The 24,199-nt window shown below is 24.2% G+C and overlaps 3 protein-coding genes across 6 annotated transcripts; 1 reads left to right on the top strand and 2 right to left on the bottom strand.

The window, feature by feature from the left end:
- Nucleotides 1-542: 542 nt before the first annotated feature.
- On the bottom strand, nucleotides 543-10,756 carry LOC126898921 (uncharacterized). Of its 3 annotated transcripts, none has more exons than XM_050673314.1 (5): nucleotides 9,314-9,443; nucleotides 4,725-5,840; nucleotides 4,434-4,661; nucleotides 3,922-4,101; nucleotides 543-2,792 (listed from the first exon to the last, which is right to left on the bottom strand). In XM_050673314.1, the coding sequence occupies exons 2-5, from the start codon at nucleotides 5,817-5,819 to the stop codon at nucleotides 2,178-2,180; spliced, it is 2,118 nt and encodes a 705-aa protein (XP_050529271.1). In that variant the 5' UTR covers nucleotides 5,820-5,840; nucleotides 9,314-9,443; the 3' UTR covers nucleotides 543-2,177. The 3 variants fall into 3 exon arrangements, with proteins under 3 accessions (XP_050529271.1, XP_050529269.1, XP_050529270.1); XM_050673312.1 differs by lacking the exon at nucleotides 9,314-9,443 and adding an exon at nucleotides 10,340-10,756 and having other exon boundaries at nucleotides 544-2,792; XM_050673313.1 differs by lacking the exon at nucleotides 9,314-9,443 and adding an exon at nucleotides 6,222-6,917 and having other exon boundaries at nucleotides 544-2,792.
- A 2,271-nt stretch (nucleotides 10,757-13,027) lies between these two features.
- Nucleotides 13,028-22,154, bottom strand: LOC126898922 (LIM domain-containing protein jub). Of its 2 annotated transcripts, XM_050673315.1 has the most exons (10): nucleotides 21,758-22,154; nucleotides 20,727-20,808; nucleotides 19,308-20,619; nucleotides 19,080-19,176; nucleotides 18,833-19,002; nucleotides 17,180-17,373; nucleotides 15,654-15,705; nucleotides 15,516-15,584; nucleotides 13,463-13,579; nucleotides 13,028-13,393 (listed from the first exon to the last, which is right to left on the bottom strand). In XM_050673315.1, exons 2-10 carry the CDS (start codon nucleotides 20,747-20,749, stop codon nucleotides 13,361-13,363), a joined length of 2,067 nt encoding a protein of 688 aa, XP_050529272.1. In that variant the 5' UTR covers nucleotides 20,750-20,808; nucleotides 21,758-22,154; the 3' UTR covers nucleotides 13,028-13,360. The 2 variants fall into 2 exon arrangements, with proteins under 2 accessions (XP_050529272.1, XP_050529273.1); XM_050673316.1 differs by lacking the exon at nucleotides 20,727-20,808.
- A 1,029-nt stretch (nucleotides 22,155-23,183) lies between these two features.
- LOC126898953 (inosine triphosphate pyrophosphatase) lies at nucleotides 23,184-24,148 on the top strand. Its single transcript, XM_050673384.1, has 3 exons — nucleotides 23,184-23,415; nucleotides 23,485-23,635; nucleotides 23,703-24,148. Exons 1-3 carry the CDS (start codon nucleotides 23,314-23,316, stop codon nucleotides 24,032-24,034), a joined length of 585 nt encoding a protein of 194 aa, XP_050529341.1. The 5' UTR covers nucleotides 23,184-23,313; the 3' UTR covers nucleotides 24,035-24,148.
- Nucleotides 24,149-24,199: the final 51 nt, after the last annotated feature.

Here is a 24,199-nt window from a genome sequence, read left to right as displayed (position 1 = left end):
CATTTGATTTTTATCTCATTTAGATTCTAAAACTTCAATAAATATCAAGGATCCCATTACTGTAGTCTCCTCTCATGAGAAGAAATTCATATTAATATTATTTTACTATGGGGTTTTTTTGTGTAGCTATTATTTATTTTCTCAGCTCTCACTTGACCTACTTTTTTGACAAATTTTTTTTTAAATTAAACTATCTACAGATTTGCATCGAAGCGTTTTTTATGATAGTGATTTTAATCACTGTCAGATATCATCTATACTAGAACCAACTATGCCACGACCCCACTGTGCTGGGTTTTTATATGATCAAACATTTGGGTTTATATCCTTTTCATTTGAGAACACGAACTATTAATTATGAAAAAAATATATGTTCAAATAGAATGTTAATATTTTGTAATACTATTTTAATTATCAAAATGAAATTTAATTTATTGATTTATAAGTATTAACAAAAATACAAAGAATTATTTACATCAACAAATGACAAAATTATTATAAACATAATAATGAGTAATGATATAAATAGTAATACAGCTACTTAAAATAAAATAAAATAGTTAATTTATATAAATTATATCTAAGATTTAAGTCAAAAAAGGCCAATCCATAAAATAAGATAATTTTTCAAAAAAAATTATATATATATTTACATTTTTTAGAAAACATAAAATACAAATGTTCTTAGTAAAAGAATAGTTAATTTTTTTTTAATAGAAAATTGAACAATGTTGCTATTATACAATACACAGTTTGTACAAACAGAAAGATTCTTTTATTTGGATTAATTATAAGAATTTATTTGTGTTGTGAAAAATTGAATATGTTATTTAAAAAATTCCATTTATATAAATTAACCTTTTTAGACCCAAACATTGTATGGGTTATTCATATACAGAGTGTTCAGTAAGTAAGGGAACGGGTTTCTATTGTTTCTATTGTTTTCATTGTAACAATTAACCTATTACTGAACATTCCGTACATTTAATTTTGTATAACATTTAATTTAACAAGGAAAATGTTATACAAAATTTATAGAATACAAATAATGAACTTAATATTAAAAATATATTAACAAAAACAAAATTTATTTTATAAATCAAAAATAACAATTTGACATCATGAAAATTAGATATTTTAATTTTATATACATCCCAATTAAATATATAAGGAAATGCTGCAACCAATATTATAAAATCTACAAATATTTTTTCATGTGGTAAATTGTTAATCATGTATTTGATATCAAAACTTTTTTTTTTTAAATGTAGTTTAACTTAAATTATAACATATCCACGTAGAATTTTATGTTGCATACAGTTTAATAACATGATAAAACAAAGCTTAAATTTATAAAATTAAGCAAATATACATTGACTTAATAAAATATTCATTAACTAATAGTTGTTTTAATTAACAAGTTGCTTAAAAACAATACACCAAGAAAGTAAAATAATAATAATTAAGGGGGTAATTTAATAATAAAATATTTCTAAATTTAACAAGGTAATAAATAAATACTACTCTTATTATCATTAAAGAATACTTTTAGATTTCTTTTTTTTTTTTAATAAGTACAATAACATGATACATCATAGAAATAGTATGAAATTGTATAATTAATTTATCAATCTGCTTGCTATAGATAAAACTAATTTAAACTATATTTTATTTTTTATTGCACACTTTAGCGGTTATTATTTATTAACTCATAGAAATTAAAACCCGTATAAGGGGAAAGGGTAAAATATATTCTATATCACTTAAACTTTCTATCACCAGTTGTAAAATTTATATTGCCTAAATAATAAATATAATTATTGACTATGAGAACACAAATAAGACAAAATATTGCTCTACTTTTTACAAGATCTCCTGGATAAACCAATTCAAGAGATAAAATTTTTAACTATTAAAAATAATAAAAAGCAGTCATAACAGTCATTTATTTATCATAATAAAAAAGGAAAATTTTAATTTAAATATATTTAAACTTCAAATTTTTACTAATAAACATAAAGTTCATAGTAATAGATTATCAAAAATTATTTTATTTTGGCAGTAAAAATAAATGTTAGTCTCAAAAACAATTCAACAACAAAAAAATGGGTTCAAATAGTACAAAAAATTAAATTAAACTATACTTAAAAAAAGGAACAGTAATCATATATAAGCATTTAAGAATTGACACTTTCAACAATAGTATTTTTAATTATTTCTCCTAAGTTATCTGACTCAATAGAAAAACTATCTTTTTTTTGCGGGCTAGGAATATTAGGTACTACAGTAGTATTATTAATTTCAGCTTCTGGAAAACTATAACAGTCAACAAGCTCTGTAAATGTTTCGGGTTTATAATCATGAAATGATTTCTTCATTAAATCATTAGCAGGAGGTAAAAGATTAGAGGAAAAATGTTGGTACGTTTCGTAAGAAGTAGAACCTATATTTTGATGAAAGACAGTATGATTATTACTTTCCACTGTAAAAGGATGATTATCATAAATTGGTAATAAAGAACCATAGTTATAATCTTGTGTATTTAAGCCATAGTTAAGAGATGAGTAGTATGGTTGAATATTTTGTGAGTCGTAAGGAAAATTGGATAACAATGATGATTCTGACTGGGCTAATTTATTTTCTTCTTCTAGAGTTTCTTTCTTTTTTATCTCAAGTTTCATTAAGGTATGTATAAAATGTTTTCTTACTCTTGTAGGATTAAACTGAATACGACCAACTGAATTTCCACAACCATCAATAGTACATCCACATGGAAAATTCATTCGATCAACCTTAAAAAACATATTTATTTTTTAAATTTAGTAAAGATTTCTACTTTTATTATTATATCAAAAAAGAAAAACTAGTACAGTGGGAACATAGCATAGTTGGGACAAGTATAGATAATATCTGAATGATTAAAATGATTATCATAGTTTTTATGATAATCAAGCGTTTTGCTTGATTCAAATCTGTAGTGATTAATTTGTAGAAGAAATTATTGGATTTTATCATAAGCAAATTTACTCCTATTTTCTTAATTATTCCACGATAAAAAGCTTTATAAATTATAAGTATCATACAGGAATAAATATATTATAAAAATTAAATTTAATATGAAATTGATACTGAATTATTTAGTATTGTAATTGTTATGGAGAAATTATAAAAAGTTTTCTAAAAAAAATTTATCAAAAGAAAAGGAAAGAATGTTAAACTATAAATTTGATTATTCTGACCTTTTTTAGTTATTATTCCAGTTATGAAATTGAAATTTATTCCTATTAATTATTTTAATTAATTTATATTAAAAGTTACAAAAATAATTCTTAAAAATATTTATAAATAAAATTTAAATATTTTTTATTATTTATTTTTTGAAAAAGGGAGATTAAGGAGATTCCTACTCCTTCTTTTAAAATACCGTTTAACCTAAAATGTAGACATAAATAATTGGAAAAATATTGAAATAGAAAATTATGACACGAAAAATACTGATTTTTTACATTAAAATAAAATTTTTTTTTAACTTTGGGTTATATATAGAAGATAAGGTAGAAAATCATTTTTATTTTTAACTTTAGTATGTAACATAAGCTTTAAATTAACATATGTTTGAAGCTTGGTATATATCTGGAACATTTTCAAAAGTCAAGTTGAAAAAGTTTAATTTTCACATAATTAAAATAATAAAAATATTGGAGTACACAGAGAATGCATTTGGTGTGTTTTGTATAACAACTGTGATAAACACTGGTAGTACACTAAAATGGTAGTACTCAAATTTTTATACATTTTTTAAGAGTGCAAAATGATTATAATGTTTATAATTTTCTACCCCTCTAATAATAATAATAAATAGACACTTTAATATTAGAATAATGAAAATGTCTTGAGTTAAATATATTAATATCAACATACTTGGCATGTAATACCCGCTTGAAAGCAAGCACAAGTATCTGGATCACAAAATCCTCGACACAAACATCCACAGAATTCTCTAGATAGTCGTATATTTTTGCAATCATCTTTTTCTGAAGCATCAATTTTTTCTACTCCAGCAGCTCTTAATAAAGCACGCCTTTGTCGGGAAGGAACTGGCTATACATTTCAAAAAATATATGCAATTAAAATTGTTAATGATTATATAATAAGAATTAATCACTTGTGGTTAATATTATTAAAAATATTAATTTAAACAAAATATGATTATTAATTAATAATGATTACTCTATAAATTAAAATACAACTATAATATAATTTTTTATCACAAGTTAAAATAGTTCAAACTATAAAAAATGTTTTAATAAAATTCTTTATATTAACTATTTATAACTACTTATTGTTAATAAAGGTTATATTACTTTAAAAAGTTTAATAATTAAATGATAAATACTGAAATGAATATTTTACTAATTTATAAATATTAATACCTGCAAAAAGCAGCCATTACTATCAGAGTCTATATCAGCCTCAGATTCCGAATAGACATCATTAGCACCTGTATCACTATCACTATCATCGCTGTTTATTACTGAAACTTCAGAATTATTCATGGTATACATATTTCGTCGTATCCTCCTTTGTTCAGACATATATTCTGGCAATGAAAATATTCGTGATGCACAATGAACTCTTGTCATTCCAAGTGTAGAACCACCCTTAATTAAAAAACAATAATATTTAAATTATAATACTTTATTAAAAAAAATAAAAAATTTTACTTGTGATGGAACACATGTAAATCCTTGAACACGAGGAAAATAAAATACTGTTACATTAGCAAAATTAATATTTTTGCGTTTTTTTGCAGTTACAACTGCATTTGTTGTAGAAAGATAATCTGTCCTACTGTGTTTCAGAATGCCTTTGATTAACTTTGATTTACAATTATTTTCAGCTGTATTAATTTCTAAAACTGATTCTGTAAATTTTGGTTTTAGTACTTCCATAGCTGATAAAAACTCATTAGATGTTCTTTTTAAGTCTTCAAAAGTTGATTCAGAACTTGAAATAAATTCATTTTTATAAGATAAATTTGTTAAAGAATTCAAAAATTCAGAATTATTTTTCTCTTCAATCATTTCTGATCCGAAGCCTGAATCACTACCATCATATCTATCCTGTGAGCTATCTACATTACTTTGAACAGATGTTAAACCAGTAAGTGTCATATCATCATTATTTATAGAATAATTGTTAAAATCAGAAGTCTTATGTACATCTACATGATTTAAAGATGTAGTACATATTTTTTTTACAGGAGAATCTATGAAATAACTGTTTGTTCTTTTAAATGGTGTTAAATTATTAATTGAATCAACTTGTTGACTTAAAAAACAAGTATATTCATTAGAACTTGTTGCCGAGCTATTTAAACAAAGAAAATTTTGAGAGTTTTCATCATTGTTGCTGTCTACATTTGTAAAACTATTTGTTTTTTGATTTTTACTGTTTAGATTATTATAGCTGGTTTCATATTTACTTATATAAAATTCAGTACTATTTAAACTTCTACAGGTTTTACTATCATTCATACATACTTCAGTATTACCAAAACGTCTCAATTCACAATTATCTACATTTTTTTCAGGAGTTTTGATATTAGAGTTTATTGAAATAATAGAGTTCATTTCATGGAATTTTGTTTCATTAGATGTATTTTGAATTGATACATCTGTTTCTGATAAGTTTTTTGAAATATCTAAATAGTTTTTTATAGTACTTGAAGTATTTGTTTCATCATCCTTGAAAATTTCCGTGTAATGTTCACTTGTACTACAACCCTTTATAGGATTATTTGTGTTTTCTTGTTTCATTTCTAAAGTTTTTTAAAACACCTGTTACAAAAAAATAAAAGAATAAACAGTGATTAATTACTCATTGATATAAAATTTATGTTTTTAGATAATAATTAATGATGCATATAACTATACAGGCTATTTGTAGACAAAATAACAAGTAAAACTAATCAAAGTTAAAATTATGTTGAAAACGCATAAGAAACATTAACACATAGAATCAATCTAAGATATTTATAAAAATTATCACTTAGTTCTATGTCAGTTGTATTATATATTTTTTCATATCTTGATGGTAAATTAATTTTTTTTTTTAATTAGAATTATTAAAGAATATAATTTCTGCGTCCTAACAATATGAATAAAGAACTTTTCATTTAACAATAAATACACTACAATAAATATTTATATAATTATTACCTGTATAGATAATTTACAGATCTATAGCTACATTCAACACAATATAATAAATATTTTATATTACATATATATTTTAAACATTTTTAAAGCAACTCAGTATTTAAGATAATTAGCGGAACAGAAATATATTATTTTCAATTATGATGAAGAATCAACTGGTAATGGTAATGCAATCGTCACAGACAACACTAAACAGACAACTACAGGTTGCATAACCCGTTCACTTTTAAAAAATAATAATAAAATTATATTGTTATTCCGATTGCTATTATCTTCCCGCCGCTGCACTCATTCATGTCTGATGTCAGATAAACTTATGAGTGTATACATACGTAGTAATATAACGCAACTATGCTATTATCACAGAATGCGATCATCAAACAATATTATTGGATTTAAGCTGTAATGTGATTATAAACGGAACAATGAGATAGAAGTAGTGTCGTTCGGACCCTGGGTGATCAGTAGTTACAGATTGCCGTGACAAGTAGTCTGTGGACGGTCATCTTTTTTTTTAACTTCAAACATTTTTCTACGTCAATAACAAGAGAATAATGGTGATCTATCTGCTGACGCATAAAATAATTGTAAATATTAAAAAAATGTACAAGGCAACCATACCTATGACCGCTTTCACCGTCACAGTATTTAAACGTATTCGTAGTTAACTAAATATGTGTGTGTATTACATATTTTGTTGTATATCATATCCTTTTTTAAGATGAACTACTTTAAAGTTTAATATAATTGATGTAATTGGAATTAAAATATTATTACTAAAAATTTGATTTATAATATTCGAAGCATGTTCATTTTATCTTAAAAATACAACTAAAAAGCAGGATTGAAAAAAACAATGTTTTTTTTAAATCAAAAAAATTTATTTTAAAAAATCGCAGACTGATCTATGACATAACATAATATTTCTCAATAGTGTAGTAATACCACAGAATAAATAAGATATTTAATAATATTTTACCAAATTTATTAATTGAGATAATAAGTGAATTAAATTTTTAATTTAACTCAAGTTTTTCATTTTGTTTAATAATTTTTTGTTAAATTTTAAAGTAATGTTTTTTTTTTACTTGTATGAAATTCTTTTATATTTAATTATGATTTATTATCAATACAATATTACATATTTCAAATAAAAATAAAGTAATTAAATGTTTTATGTTTATTACTTGACAATAGTGCTTCAAATTTTAATTATTTTCTTGGTTATATTATTGACAAAGATAAAAAAACCTAGCTTTGTTAAAGAAATCATTAATGGTAAAACTTGGAATTCCTAAGAGTAATGATAAGTTTTATGTTTGTTTATCAATGGTTAAAAATCACATTTTTATTAAATTTTGTTTTAAATATATCGATGATGTTTGGATAAAACTATCAAAATATACTCATTTTTACTTATAAATGTTTGACTTGAATAGTTTTTCCCACTAGAACTACCACAGAATTTTCTGTGTAAAATGTGATATTTGATAAATGAAAACAATAATTTATTTTTAAATTTTAATTGTTAACACAAAATAATTGTTTAACAGTCATACTATGTCAATTTAAAAATAAAATAAATTATAAAGACTGTATTTTAATTAAATAATAGACGCCTTAGCTGATTTGTCTTAATAAAATCCACTCGCATGTCTTGCCAAGTAGTACGACTGTGCACTACACGGATTTAGTTATCTGTTCATGTATTATTATTTAAGTCATTCATTAATAATAGTCAACAACAATAGGTATTTTGGATTCTATATTTAATAGTTTTGAATACTAACTATTGCATACTTAAAAATAAATTTTACATTAGTCGATAATCATTAGATTATTTACAAAACCATGTTAATTTTAAATCATTTGTTTATTTAATTTGATTTCGATTGTTAATCATACGATTATTATTCACTTTTTCGATTACTAATCCTTCAATTACTAACAACCTTACTCTTTCTTTTTTTTAGTGGGCAACGATAGTTCAAAGATAAACTTTATTATAATTAAAATTTGTCAATAATTTCTGAGAAAATATGCGTCTAACAAAAAACGATCACTTGTATAATAATACTTCAATTTATACAGGTGATCGATTTATCATAAATCAGTCGATTATTCGCAAAATAACTATCATAAAAAATTTGTTGATTTCATTTAGTTACATATATTTCTTAATTTATCAGCTAATAATTACTTTTTTAAATCATTCCTTATAACTTAAAGATGTATCAACTTTAATTTCTCATATGACAACGAAAATAATTAACTAGTTTGTTTAATAGATAATGAATGAATTAAGAAAATTACGGGTCGTAAAAACTTTTGGACCACTATTTCACAAGTTATTAACATGTTCTAGTCATGCCTAAAGGTAAGACTAGAGAGTTGTTATTTTTTATCAATAATCATTTCTTAGCTAGACTTCCTCCTACCTAGGTATAAAAATGTGAATAACTTCCAAAGTACTAGTTAAAACACTGTTATTAACCAGTCCATTTTCTTAATTTGATTATTTTCTATTTTATTAGCTAGTTAAATATATAAATTGCTTTTTAAAAATTCAATATTAACACCTTTTTAAGTTATAACGGGTGATTATAATGAGTATCGGTGGTCAACACACTAGTTATTGCTTCGAATTTTAAAAATATAGACCGAAAACGACACATTTATTTTCTTATTAAAAAGTATTCGATTTTTACAGAATTGTATTAAAAGTTTTTAACGCATGCAATGTAAGGGAAAATTTTGATAAATATCGTTAAAAGTGTTATATTTGTATATGATTTACGAAGTTGGGATAATATGTCAAAATTACACAATTTATATGTAAAATTAACGTAAAAATTAAAAATAAATTGGCCTATGAGAATTAATATTTATTAATTAAATAAATAAATAATATAATTTCTGATATAGTGTAAGCCATTAGTAAATATAGAGAGATATTTTCCAAGGTCATATTTAGCAGACTCGAGTAACTAAGCTATTACTATTATGTTTGGTGACTTAGTTCTCTACATCTATTGTATCTAAGAGAATTACTTTTAACTGAGAAACAACCTAGTAACATAATATTTTAATACCTGTGTTATTTTTTTAGTTTCGATTCATAGTTGAAAAGGTATTAATTTTACTATGACGTATCCTTTTTTAATGTCTCATCACTTTATTTCAGTTCCCAGTTGATTTCATTCAACGATACGTCAAAATATCACAAATAGTATATAGTTGAAGACATTGCCTTTATAAATAAAAAAAAAACCCCTGTAAATGGTTGAAATCCCTAATAAAAATTTTTGTTTTTAATTTCGGTAAATTTTGACATTTAAAAATTTGTTTGCATTAAGTCTATATGGAATTCAAAAAAAAAAAAATTTGGAAGTGTTTTCAAGCACTTCTAAGCATTTAACACTATGTATGCCTAGGGCAGTATTGTCTGTAAGTAAAATTTTATAATGGCAAATATTCATTCTTGTTCCTGTTGAATATCATTTAAAGCAGGAATAACAAGTTTTCTCTGCTTGGCTAGTGCATTATATTTAATTGTATTTTTTTTTTTGCATTAAAATCTTAATTTTACAAATATAGTAATAATCTGTAACGGATATCCTCTAGTCACTAGAAAATTATATAAACAATCAAGAAACATGATTGATCATAATGTTAGAAAAACAATGTTTCTAACATTAAGAAATTAAAATTTTTGAAAGAAGTTGTAATCAGTATACCTACTAATTAGACTAAATTAATTTTAATGCCCTATAAAATTATAAATACTATTGATAATCGCCTGGATCATTTTACCTTCGCATTAGAATACAAATTTTAATTCCAATTAAGTTACTTCAAATTAACTTAAAATAGTTAATTAGTTAGCGTTGTTACCAAATATTGAAAATGTCTACATTTGTTTTCTTTATATAATAACGGTAATATTATTTAGGTTAAATATTATCTTATGTATTTGTATCAATTTATAGTTTTTATAAGTACTTTATATTAAATAATAAAATAAAAAACACAGTTTAGTTGTTAACCGTGTTTAACATTAACGAGGATAAAGAATATTTATTTCATTTTTAATATATGTATGGAAGTTAAATACTTACAGTTTGTTTTGTCTTGATATTTTGTCAACTTCGTAATAATTCCATGATAGAGTATTGCTGTTTCTGAATTATTATAATCATAATATTTGGTTAAATTCTTGTATAGAATTCTATGTGATTTTCTGGAATGTTTACTTTATAAGAAAAAGCACAATAATGTTGTCGTTGATTTTTTTTTTTATTAAATATGCAACTTTATAATTGTTTCATAAGAGTCATTAAAAGAAAAGATTTAATGTAAGTTTGATAGTAAGATATATTTCATTATAACTGCGTTCAAGAGATTTATTTCAAACTGGTATTCGATAAGGAAAAGGGTTGCGCCAAAAGAGCGTTAAAGGTTATTTGTGTATGTATGTGTGGTTTTTGTTTGAAGGATGTAGTGGGCGGTCGACAACAATGAACGTAGGTAGGCATTACACCATGCTGTGTTATTCATACATATATACAGTTTAAGTATATACGCCGCCGCCGGAGCTTTTCGGTTAAGCTCGGTGGGTTGATGGTTGTTGTCGGGAAAGTTCGGGCCAACAGAAAATTATGCGTGCAATATTGATCTTGGCATTCTTTGATACCACACAAACGTTATTCTATGTAATAAATATCAATATATGTACATATATTGATTTTTTTATGTATCCTTAATAATTCTAAATAAATATTTTATTATATTACACAGTTTTTGTTACATGTCAAACTATTTGAGTACGAGGATAAAAGAGAAATTATGATTTTTTGATACCAAGAGATTAAAATTTGACTCAAATTAAATCAGAATTGCGAGTTAAACCAATAAGTATTTATAAAGAAAAGTTCAGCTTTGTTTTTTTTCGAAATTCTTTTCAAATTTAACTTTGAAGGTTTGGAATAAATGGTTAAACTTGAGTAATAGTCTAAAAATTATGAAAACATCTATAAAATATTACCTATTACAATTTTAAAAAAACTATTGGAAAAACATTTTTTTTGCTTTTTTCAATAAGTAATTAATTATGTAATGAACTTAACTTCACTAAGAAATAATTATTTCAATTAATGTGATGGATTTAAAAATTCTAAGGTCAAATGGGGATTCAGCAATTAAATTCCATTTAGAATCATCTTTCATAATATTTAGCAAAAAAGAATTTGTTTTGTTGTTCAGTCTTTTTTGTCATAATTTATAAAATAAAATATTATCTTCAAGGACCTCTACTTTTTAGGTAGGTGGGTAAGAGAGATGATATAAAAACGTTTTTTTCTTAATAATTTGATAACCAAAAAAGTGTAGAACTACCTTTATTTATTTTGTTTTAAACAAAAAAATCTTATAAAAAACACTCACTTGTTAGTTTCTTTGAAATGAAAGTAAAGACATATAATTTTAAATTACAAAAATATATTATACCTAATTTTATAATTGAAAGTTAGAGGAAATTGTTAGGTTCCAAACATTTTAATTAAAAATAAGATAGATATCAAAAATTTAGAATTTTAAATTAAATTTAATATCACGAATATTCAACAAAATAAATTTTATTTTAATAATGCAGTTAATTAATTTAATAATTTTTACTTAAAGTAGATATGAAAGTATAGTTTCAAAATAAAATTGTAAACAACAATTATTGTGTTTTCATAATTAAGAAATATTGGATAGCCCATACATTAATAGCAATTTAAAATTAAAACTAAAAAATATTTAATTCAAAGCTCCAGAAATTACTAAAAATTGCAGATACATATTTCAAGAACAATGTTATATTATTAACATACTGTTAAAATACATAATCTTGATTTTTTAGTAAATTTTGTGGCTTTTGAGTTATAATTTTTTAAATTTTAAATAATATTATCCAACAATGATCAATTCTTATTAATGGGTACTTCTTAATTTTAAAAAGTATAAAATATTTAAATGCATACTTCAATAAATTAAAAAAATGTATTATTATTAAAATTATAACTAAAATTGTACAATAATAAGTTATAAATGACTTAAAAGCTATACTCAAATTAACAAGATAGTACACAAATAATAAATACCCAATTTAATATAGTGTAAAAAATTATTAAAATCTAAGTAATAAATTTGGTAATCAACACTAAAATGTTTGTTGTGTAACATAATTAATCTATAAATAGCTAAAAATACTGTACAATTATCACAACCAGGAAAATATAATAGTTAATATATATTGAATTAAAAAAATTTAACAGCCAAAAAGTAATAGTGAATCTTAAACAAAGTTAACATTAATTATTAAAGTTATATTTATCAAATTTAAATAAAGGCCACAGTATATATTTTTGAGGTATTGTTATTTAATTAATAGTTATATTTAATCACAATATATTGCGAACAAAAAATAAAAATATTCATCATTAATAATATTTCTAATTTGATAATTTAGGAGAGTTAGTGTTAACCTTTTTTGTACAATTATTATTTCTTTGATTTTAATGATGAAATTGTTACATAAAGTAAATAATATTTTCTTTACAACTTATACTAAAAAAAGTATTAAAGAAAAAATATTTTCATAACTTTGTATTAGGTGTAGTCTTACAAAAATTAATAATTTTTAATAATGTAATTTTCTCTTTATACATTCTTCTGTAATACAATGTATCCAGCCATATATTTTCTTTTAATTTTATCAACATATTAAATATTCATAAATAAAAAATTGTAAAAAAATACATTAAAAAATAATTTAGTGATACAAAATTTAAGTCGAATAGATTTTAAAAAAATTTATGAAATGTTAGCAATTTTGTAATTATTTTATAGTTCTGATGTTTGAAAAAAAATTACTTTGATAATAAGTTTTACCAAATCTGTTATGTGGTTTAATCACATAAAAATAACTAAATTTACAAAATAAAAAAAAATCATCTTAATAAAACAAAATTAGAAAACTATATAAACTAAAAAGTGCAGGAATGCTTAATAAATATATAGTTTTTAATAATCTAAATTGATTATTAAAAACTTTTAAGACACCTGTTTTGTGAGTGAATGAATACTTTCAAGTTATTTTAATCTAAATACTCGTATGTAGCAGAAACACTCTAAAAATAATTTAATAATATGTTATTAAACTTATACAATTTCTGATGTATTAAAAATATAATTCATACCTCTAATTCTGGAGGGTTTTCCTTCAAATGTGAAATGTGACATGATCTACATAACAAATGTGAATCTAAAGGGTAACACCTTTTGTCAGGTTCATCAGTAAGTTGCATTCCACATTCCTAAAAAAAAAATTAAAAATTGTTCATATATATTATATATTATACAAATTGTGTTAGAATTGATAAAGGTGTCCTTAATAGAATATATGGTGATAATTTTCACCATATATAATATAACAATAAGTTTAAAAAAAATAAAGTTTATCTTTTAAAATATTTTTTAGAGTTTTTTTAATTTAAGCTTAGAAATAAGACTGAAAATATAACATACTAAAAAAGTAAGTATACAATTAAAATATAAATATTACTAATTAAATCAAATATTAGTATTACTTCATAAGAAAACAGTACATATTTTTAAATATATTTATATCACTCTTTATTATTTATTAAGTCTGGGGATGTAAAGTAACTTAAGTTACAAGTAGGTACAAAGGTACTTTTTTCCATACAAGCGCTTCACCAATCTTCTCCCAATGCTCAATTAGATGCGTTAGCAACATCCATTGATACTAGTACACAGTTTCCTTCTAAGAGGTCTAGTCACAAACAATATCCATAACTCTTCCAATGGCAACCAAGGGTATTCATTTTTTTGAACTCAATTTGATTCCTTGAGAGTTCATTGGTTATAGCGATAAGATATTTCTCTAATCATTTTTTTAAAAGACGTTCAAAGAATTTACCAATACAGTTCACAAGGCTTAACGGGTAATAAGAAAAATATAGCTCCAATGGTTTACTTTTTTCCCGATTAGGACTAAGTGTGTTGACCAGTTGTCTTCCTGGCTTCTAAACAATTCTATTTTAAGTCTTTTTAGGGTTACCCTGGCCTTCTGGTGTAGAGTATTACATTCGTCTACTTCTCTGCATTTTCCAACTTTTTGATAATCTCTTCTAGCTACAAATGACATTTTCTGCAAATCAGGAATTTCAGGATATACCAGTGAACAGGTTTTTCCTTCATAATATCCTTTTTGATGCATCGAAGTGTCTTACGCTGCTTCCAAGAATCTGAATCTGTTGTTGGTGGTGAATAAATATCTAGAACACCATCAACAAAAATAGCTAGAAAGTTCCCCAGGCTTTCTATGTAAGAGATTCACCAGCACCAGCCTGTTATTGTATTGGAGAGTGATGAGTTGGTCACTCCACATCCAACGTCAAATGTTACATTTTTATACCTAAATGAGAGAAAGAAAATGACCGGGAAATCTTAGTTATAAAAATAGCAGCATCCAATCTTTACCTATAGTCATTACTTTAATTTAATTAATTTAATAAATTCTGAAAAAGTCATACAAAAATTGTTATTGATCAATCATTTTTCTAATTAGATCATTATCTATATAATTAACTAGTTAACTATACGTATTTCTATTTAAAAAATAAAAGTTGATTACCTTAAAAGGTTTAAGGAATAAACATAAAAGATTGATAAGATTAAAAAAAAAAAAACATTAAACTAATAGAAATCCAATCAAATAATGATCAATACTATTCTTACATAATATAATTTTTTTGATTAATAAAATAAATCATCCTATATACATAAATTTTTCAAAAAATTAAGTATTGGTTACACCACATTACACATAAAAAGTAATTTGAGGAGTAACTCAATACTTTCTTGTTTTGCAAGTAATTTTATTACATTCAAAAATAAGTAACAAACTAGTAATTAGATTACTTTTTGGAAATGTAACAATTAATTGTAATTTTACTACTTTGTCAAAATAATTTGCCTAAGATTTTTTATTACTATTCATACAAATAAAAAAAAAAAATAGTTTTAAATTTTAAACATGGCATAATCTTGGAAAAAGAACTCTTGTTTTAATGAGTGATTCAATTTATCTAGTTTTATAAGTAATTAAATCGTTTTTAGTATGTTATGATGTAAAACAATTACATAAAATAATTTTATTTTAACAATAATTTAAAATAAGGACACATTTATAATAAAAAATTGTATGGAAAATTGAATTTTGTTTACCTCACAGACAAAACAATCCACATGAAAATCTTTATCCATTGAAACCACCCTAACAGTTTCTTCAGTGCCCTGTAATTCGAAAAAATTTTTTTTAAGTATATATTTTTTAAATAAAATAAAATAATTAAGTATTATTACTTCTACAGGAGTTATTCCTTGTCCACAAGCAGCACATTTAGGAGCATACTTCCTAAAAATATATCAAATTAGTAATAACAATTTGAAAGTTCACATTTTTTTTTTTTAAATAGCCTTTATTGAAAGTTCAAATTAAATAGGTAGTACTCAAAACAATTGCAAGGCTTCTTAAACAAGGGTGAAAAGTATATTTAATCTACTGAATATTTTTTAAAATAATTAAACTTTTTTTAGTATTCTTTATCAGTAGCAAATTTCATATACTGTGTTTTTTTTTTATTATAAACTACTTAATTAGTTGAAAAATAAGTATAAAATTAAAAATGTATTGATGTTATTTAATTGCATGTTTTTTTTTCAAATTATTTTTTATGTTCATCCCTTAAATCGTTTAAGGGTATCAACTTTAATTTTTCAAATGGCAACTTTATACTTATATATACCTACTACTTTATACCTAAAAGAGAGGAAGTGTGTAGCCAAAAAATGATTATTGATAAAAATAACAACACCCCAGTCTCATCTGCAGCCATGACTAGAACATGTTAATAACTTCTGAAATAGTGGTCCAAAAGATTTTCAGACCAGTCATTTTCTTAATTCATTCATTATCTATTAAATAAGCTAGTTAATTATGTGGTTGCCACTCGAGGAATTAAAGTTGATATCCTTATAAGTAACACAGTGGCTTAGTGGTAAGGTTTGTCTCTAAAACGCCTTGGGTTGTGGGTTGTAATCCCATACCATGCCTCTTTTTTCATACTATTTCCGGTACACTTTCTATAACCAATCATCAATCCTCAGCAACCATGTTTTAAGGTATAAGGAATCAACATAAATATACTCTATGGTAGATAAATTAAAAAAAATATGTACCTAAAAGAAATTAAAAGAAAAAATTTCTCAATATTTAATGATTACGATAGTACTATTCTACATTTCTTTCTTTAGTAGAAAATACCATTTTAAATTGAAAAATTGTTTCAGCTCTATATGCTAAAATATTGGCAAGTAAGAAATAGAGTACATTAACCTTATCTATAAAGAACATGAAACTTGTAAAGTGATTGACATCTTCATTAAACAAGTTTATTTTTAACAAGGAACAATTGAGGGGTCCTGTGCAATAATTTGTTATATAAAAGATTTTCAACCATTTGGTATGGATAAAGGGACATATCTATCCACTAGAAAAGCTTATTTTGTTAAAATAGAGATACCTAATTTACAGAATTTAATTTAAAATGATTTCATTTTTGTGTCTCCTGAACAATTAAAAAATATAAATAGCCAATTATTGAACTGGACCTTTTAATGGTTCCTTATTAAAAACAAACTTGTTTATTGAAGATTTCAAATACATCACAAATCACAGATTTTAAAATATCTTTTCAAATAATTTATATAAATACTTATGACAAATAATTAAAACTTTTTTTTTTATTAACATAAAAACAAAAATTAATAAAGCATAGGTGTAATTATTTGATTTTTCTAACTAATAAAGAAAAATGTATTTAAAGTACCTGTGATAATCTGCTACACAGTAAATTTTATTGTCTATATCTACTGTAAATGGTATTCCATCCAAGCAACCATTACATATACAACATCTAAAACAACCTGGATGAAATGATTTGCCCATTGCTTGTAAAATCATTTCCATTATTAAATGTCCACATATTGAGCACTTTTCAGCAGTTTGTTGGAACCCTATGTACTAATGAAAGAGAAAAAAATTATTATATTTCATTATTATTATTATATTCTACCTATAAACAGGTAGACTTTAGTGTAATATTAAAAAAATTAGCACTTTAACAGTTATAAAATAACTATTACAATATAAAAAATTTCTTAAAAATAAAATTTTGTTATAATTAAAAAAAACTAATTTAATGAATTTTTATTCAACATATTTAATAAATGTTTTAAAATTATTAGGCAATCATATTAAAAAAAAAAAAAAAAAAAATAGATCTATAATAAACAAAATCTTTGGGTTTATTGAATAAAGAATAACTTTTGAAAATATATATATATATATATTTATATTTTCAACTGTTGATAAAATTCTAACTGATACACAAATTAAGATATCAAGTAATCACAAGGGATCCTCAAGAATCATAGGAATGATAATACTGCAGACCCTTATAATTTAGTAAGTATGGGAACATTCACTATTGATCAAACTGTCAGTTATTTTTAGGATTGGTAAGCATGAGCACACTATAGAGTTTATAGCTTTACCACAGTACCAAGCATTGCTGTAGTGGAAATTTCTTGCTTTCTTGTTAAAACAAGATGGATATACCACAAAAAGGTTAATTTTGTAAAAATCAGGGATCCAATTAAGGAAAACCTGTAAGAACAAGAGTGAAAATAGTAAGGCTTCATAGAAAATTGTTCAATAATTTAAAACTTTATGCAAGGAATGATGCATCTAATGAACCATAGTGGTAGTATGGGCACTAATGCTGAATCATAAGCTAGCAAACAGACTAAAAGAAGTCAATAAGCAGTAGCCATCAGTCATAAAAACTAGTATTTTTGCTGACTATACTAAATAGAAAATTAGAATTTTCTTGTGAAAAGTAGTGTCATAATATATTTGTCACTACCATAGCATGTGATATTTATACATTATATTCTTAGAAGGACATAATCCTTTTCAGACAAAAATAATTTAAATTAACATTTAAGAGAAATAGTCAACAAACACATACTGTTTAGTTATATTATAATATACACGATTGAATCATAAATTAATTAATATTCACTTTTAAAATACTTCCTTTTGAAAAGAAATATATACATTTTTTTTCATCATTTTTATTCTAATAATTAAATGTGTTGTATTAACCCTAATCTTATGTATAAAAAATTATCAGGTAAGATTTTTTTAAATTTATAAGAGTTTATATTTATGTTATTTTATGACTTTCGGATCATACTCGGAATTTAAAGTATCCCTAACTTTCTATATCCTACTCACCTTTTCTCTTTATTTTATTAGGTTTTTGTTATGATAGTAGGGATTTAATTTAAAAAAATTGTAAGAATAAGAATATAAAAAAAGTGAATCATGTTATAGAAGTTCATTGGATAATTTAAAAACTTCATGCTAGAAATGCTAATAATAAATTACATTGATTGTAAAACACATTATATATTACCATATAGTCTTCTTCACAATAAACTCGACCATAGACATTGTAGAAAGCTTTTCCACGAAGTGCACGTCCACAAGCACAACATATAAAACAATTTGTATGATATAAATTACCCATTGCTTGACAAGCTTGACCAGCACCAGTTACTTTATTACCACAAGTATGACATATTCCTTAATAATTAAAAATAATAATTTAAATTAAAAAAAAAAAAAAAAAAAATGTGTAAACTATCTTGATAAAAAAATACCAAAATATTCTCCTCCTACAGCAACTTCTTGAGTTTCCATTTGTTCTTCCAATTGTCTGGTAAGTTCTTCAATCTTTTTTTCAGCTTCTGTTGGTCCCTATTGAATTTAAAACCATAAATAATAAGAAAAACAAAGTAATGTTAAACATTTTTTTATAAAACAAGTTTTGGTTGAAATCTCAACATGTACTGAAAATGTGCAAAAAATAATAATAAATATTTCTTTACCATAGGTCTTGGAGGAGTTACATTGTATGGTAGGAGATTTTTAGCTGATTGCTTTGTTTTAGCAGGCAAAGGAGGGGCTGGTGAAGGGAGTGATGATGTACTTTGATGTAATGTTGTTAAATCTTGTTGATATAAAGAAGGTGTTTGAAGAATTTTAGCTACAGAATTAAGCTGTTTTTGAGATCGAGATTCAGCTAGTGCAGGTTGTCCAACAATACACATTTGAGGTGACAGAGCTGGTGGTATATATGTTGCAGTAACTTGTGAGTGACTGATATTATTAACTGAATTTAATTTTACATGACGTGGGCTGGTTTGAGATATGAATTCAGGCACAACTTTTGTAGTATGTGAAACTGTGGAAGATGTTGGTTTAATGTATGGTATGGCATGTTGTGAAGGATATCGAGTAGATTGATCCATTGAATGAGACTGTACGGGTACTTGAGGACCAGGTTTGGCAGGTTCATAACTCACTGTACTTTTTACAGGATCAGCCAATTTTTCGTAAACTGGTGGCGCTTCATAAGGTGGAACTTCTTTTCCTATTGGTGGTACATATTTAGTATAGTTAACTGGAACTTGTGGCTGTGCTTTGCGATAATTAGATTCATATAATGCTGAAGAACCTTCACAAGAGACTATGCTAGTTCTAGGACTTGAATGTCTAGAATCTTGAGATCCACCACTGGAATGTGAGCCAGGTCTTGGTCTTTGTTGGAAGTAAGTTGGTGTTTGATTAACAGAACGGGTACTACCATAATATTCTACATTTTCATAAAGAGGAGATGATTTTAATATCATACTATCATGACTAACAGAAGTCAAATTAGCTCTAGGGCTAGGTGAATCACGATTAGTCATAGCAGTAGAATATGGGGGTGGACTTGACAATAAAGGTTTTAATATCATATTACCCCTTGGAAATTTTCCTTGATCAATACTAGAATGATAGGTATTAGTTCCATTTATATGATCATTAGAGTTATTATTTTGTAATCTATCAGCTGAGTTAGTTAAATCTAACGATTTGTATGAAAATAATTTGGAATGTGTAGGAGATTTTTGATCGCTAACTTTTAAATTTGAAACACAATTCAATATGTAATTATTGATATCTTGATCGGTTAGAACAGTTGGTTTAGTTGTTGATTCAATGGATTTTTCAGATATAGTATTAGATTCAGACTTTCCTAATATTTTACCATACCCAACATTTGGTAATAATTTCTCATTTTTTTTTTCAGGAATTGTTTTTTCATTAGTGTTTGGTGAATAATTGTTTTTTTGGCGTTTATCCATTATTATATCGCTAGAAAATAAAAATGAAAATTTGTACAACTAAAACAATGGTAAATAATTTTTTTAGTGTAATATTTTAGTAATGTAAAAACAAAAAATATGACATAATGCAAGTACCTTAGAAAATTAGGAAATACCATGTTTTGAAAGTAACATTTAGAGAAGCCAAAATTGATTCAAATAATTTCAACCATTAATACTACAAAAATAAAATAAAGCTAAAATATTTGCAAAAATTATTGTTTAATCTGATGGAAATAGTATAAAATTATAAATTCAATTTCAAGAATTATTTTTTTGAAGTTCATACTAATAAAAATTATTCTTTCACGTGGTAAATATAAGAAAAATGAAAAGTCAAGCAAATAAAAAATAAATTTCTGTGGAATGTACTTCAATTAATAATTTTTAAAAGAACTTAAATTTTGTTTAAGGGTACTGAAAAAGAAACATTACTTTTTGATAATAATCCTTATAAGATAATAATGCCAATGATTTCTAAACATTTAATAAATATGACAAATAATGTGCCTTAAATGACTGATTCAATTGTGAACTGTACTGGATCATAATAAACTACATATATAACAGTAAATAATTTATTTAACAAATAAAAAAATGATAACTTGTTTAAAAAGTTTTAAAGTATAAAGATACTTTAAAATTATACATATTAGTTGTATTTTTATTCAGTATAAATAAATGATTAGGTCATAATTTATGACTCATAAATTCTAAATCTCATGAATACACAAACCAGGATTATTTTTAACAAGTATTATTGGATAATATAATAGTAATACTTTCAGCTTTAATTTCATAAGGTATTTGTTTAACAACTCTGTTAAACAACTGTTTAACAATTATTGAAATAATACATTTTTATTAAGTGTAACTCTTGGAAGAAAATTAACAAATATAACATTTTATGCTTAAATATAATCTCTAACTACAAATTAAAATTTAAACAACATTATAACACCACAAACTTTAAATATTCATTAATTATATGTAAAAATTTATTTGTAATAAGTTTTTGGTCAGAGATATGCTATTTTAATTTGAATTTCTTATTATATGAATTATTATTTTTAACTAAATATATGAATAACACAGATTTAATTTTCATTAGAAACTTAATTACATACCTGTTTTAGACTTATAATGAAGAAAATATCACAGTAATAAGGTGCATAGTGAGAGCAACCTCAGATTTATTTTAAACAGTAAATAAAAAAAAGTTTACTTTTTACTTATGTCTTAATTGATATAATTTCTAAAATAATAATGATTTTTCTATCCGTAATCGACCAAAACAACAATAAAAACATAAACACGTTTCAATGAGCGCTGTTAATATAAAAAAAATTGTAAATACAAAACGAGATATGTGATATGATGTTTTTAATCACAATATAGCGCCGTCGCGGGGAGGTGTCGGTGAGAGATGGTTTGCTTGGTGAAGGGCAGGTGGCCTGATTTATACTATATTAAAGTAGCTACGTAGAGTTGGTGCTTAAGAGAAGTGGGGATTTCGTTGATGTAGGTAAGCCCATTGATTTGAAGTAGAAAAAGTACGAGTATGATAATTTAATATTTTGAAGTAGCGAAGGTGTTCCTAACAATGTGACCAACAATGAGTTTCTTTAGAAAAATATCAATTTGTTATGTTGGTATTTATTTCAAATAAATAACCAATATAAAAAAATAGCTTAGGTCTCAGGGAGAAATGACTTAAGTTAGTTTTATTAATTGATTGGGCAACATTTTTTTGGAATTTTGAAAATTCCCGAAAATTTGATACTTAGAAAATATTGAATATAACCTTTTAAAGGTATATATTAAAAATTTTCTGTAGTAATTATATGGTTATAACATCAAAAGGAAAAATAAAAATTGTACACTATTTTTTATTGTATTATTATATATTGAATGGTAGTTACAAAACCTAAAATAGCCACATTATGAGGTTTTGTCCAAATGTTAATTAGAAGCCGAAAAGAATCTATTTAAATGATTCTTTTAGGCTTAAACTTGGGCTATTAATTTTGTAACTCTGTAAGAAATATAGAGTAAAATAAATTGGTAGATTTATTGTAAAAACATACTTAATATTCTTAGTTATTAATTCCTTTTAATTTTAATTCTAAAAAGCCCTGACTTCTATGGAACGCTCTATTGTGAGTATCTTTGACATACTCTTGGCCAGTCAATTTTAAATTTAATATACTCATCAAAAAACTAGTTTTTTATCATTCTATTAATTAATTAAAATATTGAATTAATCTAAAAATATTGAATATATCGATATTTAATACTAAAATTTTAAATAATCTAAACAAATATCAGTACAGTTATGATTAGACTTATAAGCATTATCATTAGTTTTATACAAATTTAACATAAATACATTTTGAATAATGATATGAAGTTTTTATAGTCTGTAATTGAGAATGTTTGCTAGACAAAATTCTCTATTAGGTTGAAAATTTAGCGCGTGAGGTATATATATTGCTTATATTATCTGATAATAAACTTATATCAGTATTAATATTCTGCATCTATGAAACAGTGATAAGCAGTAATGTGATCTGCCGGCTTTAAATTAATAAATAGGTTATGCTAATTTAAAAAATTAAAACATACATATTAATATTTTGAAATATTAATAAGTTTGTTTAATTATACGTATCATTAAATAATTATGCCAAAAAAAAATATTGTTTTTGTCACGGGAAACATTAAGAAGTTGGAAGAAGTTATTCAAATGTTTAAAACTTTTTATACAGGAGATACTCCTTTTAATGTTTGTTTAATATAAAAATTTCTATTAAAATTAATTAATTTAAAAAATAATATTAGTGAATTATTTCAGTTGTCCAATAAACATATTGACTTACCTGAGCATCAAGGAGATCAAGACTTTATCTGTAAGAAAAAAGCTCAGGCAGCTTTTGAAATCATTAAGGGACCATGTATTGTTGAAGATACTAGTTTATGTTTTAATGCATTTGGTGGTCTTCCAGGTTAAATCTTAATCTGCTATAACTCTTACTGTTTAACAAGTTGTATTAAATATTTATCATATTCTAGGTCCATACGTAAAATGGTTTTTAGAAAAAATTCATCCTTTAGGTCTTTATCGAATGCTTAATGGATTTGAGGATAAAACAGCTGTGGCTGTATGTACTGTTGCTTATGTTAATGAACAAGGTGAAATAAATATATTTAGGGGTGAAACTGATGGTACTATAGTTGAACCCACAGCAATTGAAACTTTTGGTTGGGATTCGTGTTTTCAGCCTAATGGTTATAGTGTTACGTTTGCTGAAATGACTAAAGAAGAAAAAAATAAAATATCACATAGAAAAAAAGCTATGTCACAGTTAAAAGAATTCCTTGATCAACATGTAGTAAATTTGTAAATAATTACTTTATCCAAACAGAATAAAAATGTTTAATTGTCTTGTTTTGTATGACAAAAAAGATATAAAATATGATTAATTGTATATAATAAAATTTTGTGTTACTATTATTAATATTCGCATTTATTTTTAACTATTATTGTTAAGATTAGAATTGGACTTGGA

Source organism: Daktulosphaira vitifoliae, unplaced genomic scaffold (assembly GCF_025091365.1).
Source record: "Daktulosphaira vitifoliae isolate Bord-2020 unplaced genomic scaffold, ASM2509136v1 Scaffold_2, whole genome shotgun sequence".
Classification (NCBI taxonomy): Eukaryota; Metazoa; Arthropoda; class Insecta; order Hemiptera; family Phylloxeridae; genus Daktulosphaira; species Daktulosphaira vitifoliae.
The sequence above is the reverse complement of the archived record's forward strand: the minus strand, read 5'-3'. Positions and strand labels throughout refer to the sequence as shown.

What these genes read in the sequence shown, in the direction of transcription:
- LOC126898953 (XM_050673384.1), top strand. Translation starts at nt 23,314, where the DNA reads ATGCCAAAAAAAAATATTGTTTTTGTCACGGGAAACATTAAGAAGTTG. An exon ending in CAGGAGATACTCCTTTTAAT is followed by an intron (nt 23,416 to 23,484) that starts GTTTGTTTAATA and finishes GAATTATTTCAG; the next exon opens with TTGTCCAATAAACATATTGA. An exon ending in TGCATTTGGTGGTCTTCCAG is followed by an intron (nt 23,636 to 23,702) that starts GTTAAATCTTAA and finishes ATCATATTCTAG; the next exon opens with GTCCATACGTAAAATGGTTT.
- LOC126898921 (XM_050673312.1), bottom strand. Translation starts at nt 5,819, where the DNA reads ATGAAACAAGAAAACACAAATAATCCTATAAAGGGTTGTAGTACAAGT. An exon ending in TTACATGTGTTCCATCACAA is followed by an intron (nt 4,662 to 4,724) that starts GTAAAATTTTTT and finishes TTTTTAATTAAG; the next exon opens with GGTGGTTCTACACTTGGAAT. An exon ending in GTAATGGCTGCTTTTTGCAG is followed by an intron (nt 4,102 to 4,433) that starts GTATTAATATTT and finishes TGAAATGTATAG; the next exon opens with CCAGTTCCTTCCCGACAAAG.
- LOC126898922 (XM_050673315.1), bottom strand. Translation starts at nt 20,749, where the DNA reads ATGGTATTTCCTAATTTTCTAAG. An exon ending in TGGATTGTTTTGTCTGTGAG is followed by an intron (nt 13,580 to 15,515) that starts GTAAACAAAATT and finishes TTTTTTTTTTAG; the next exon opens with GAATGTGGAATGCAACTTAC. An exon ending in AAAACCCTCCAGAATTAGAG is followed by an intron (nt 13,394 to 13,462) that starts GTATGAATTATA and finishes AATTATTTTTAG; the next exon opens with AGTGTTTCTGCTACATACGA.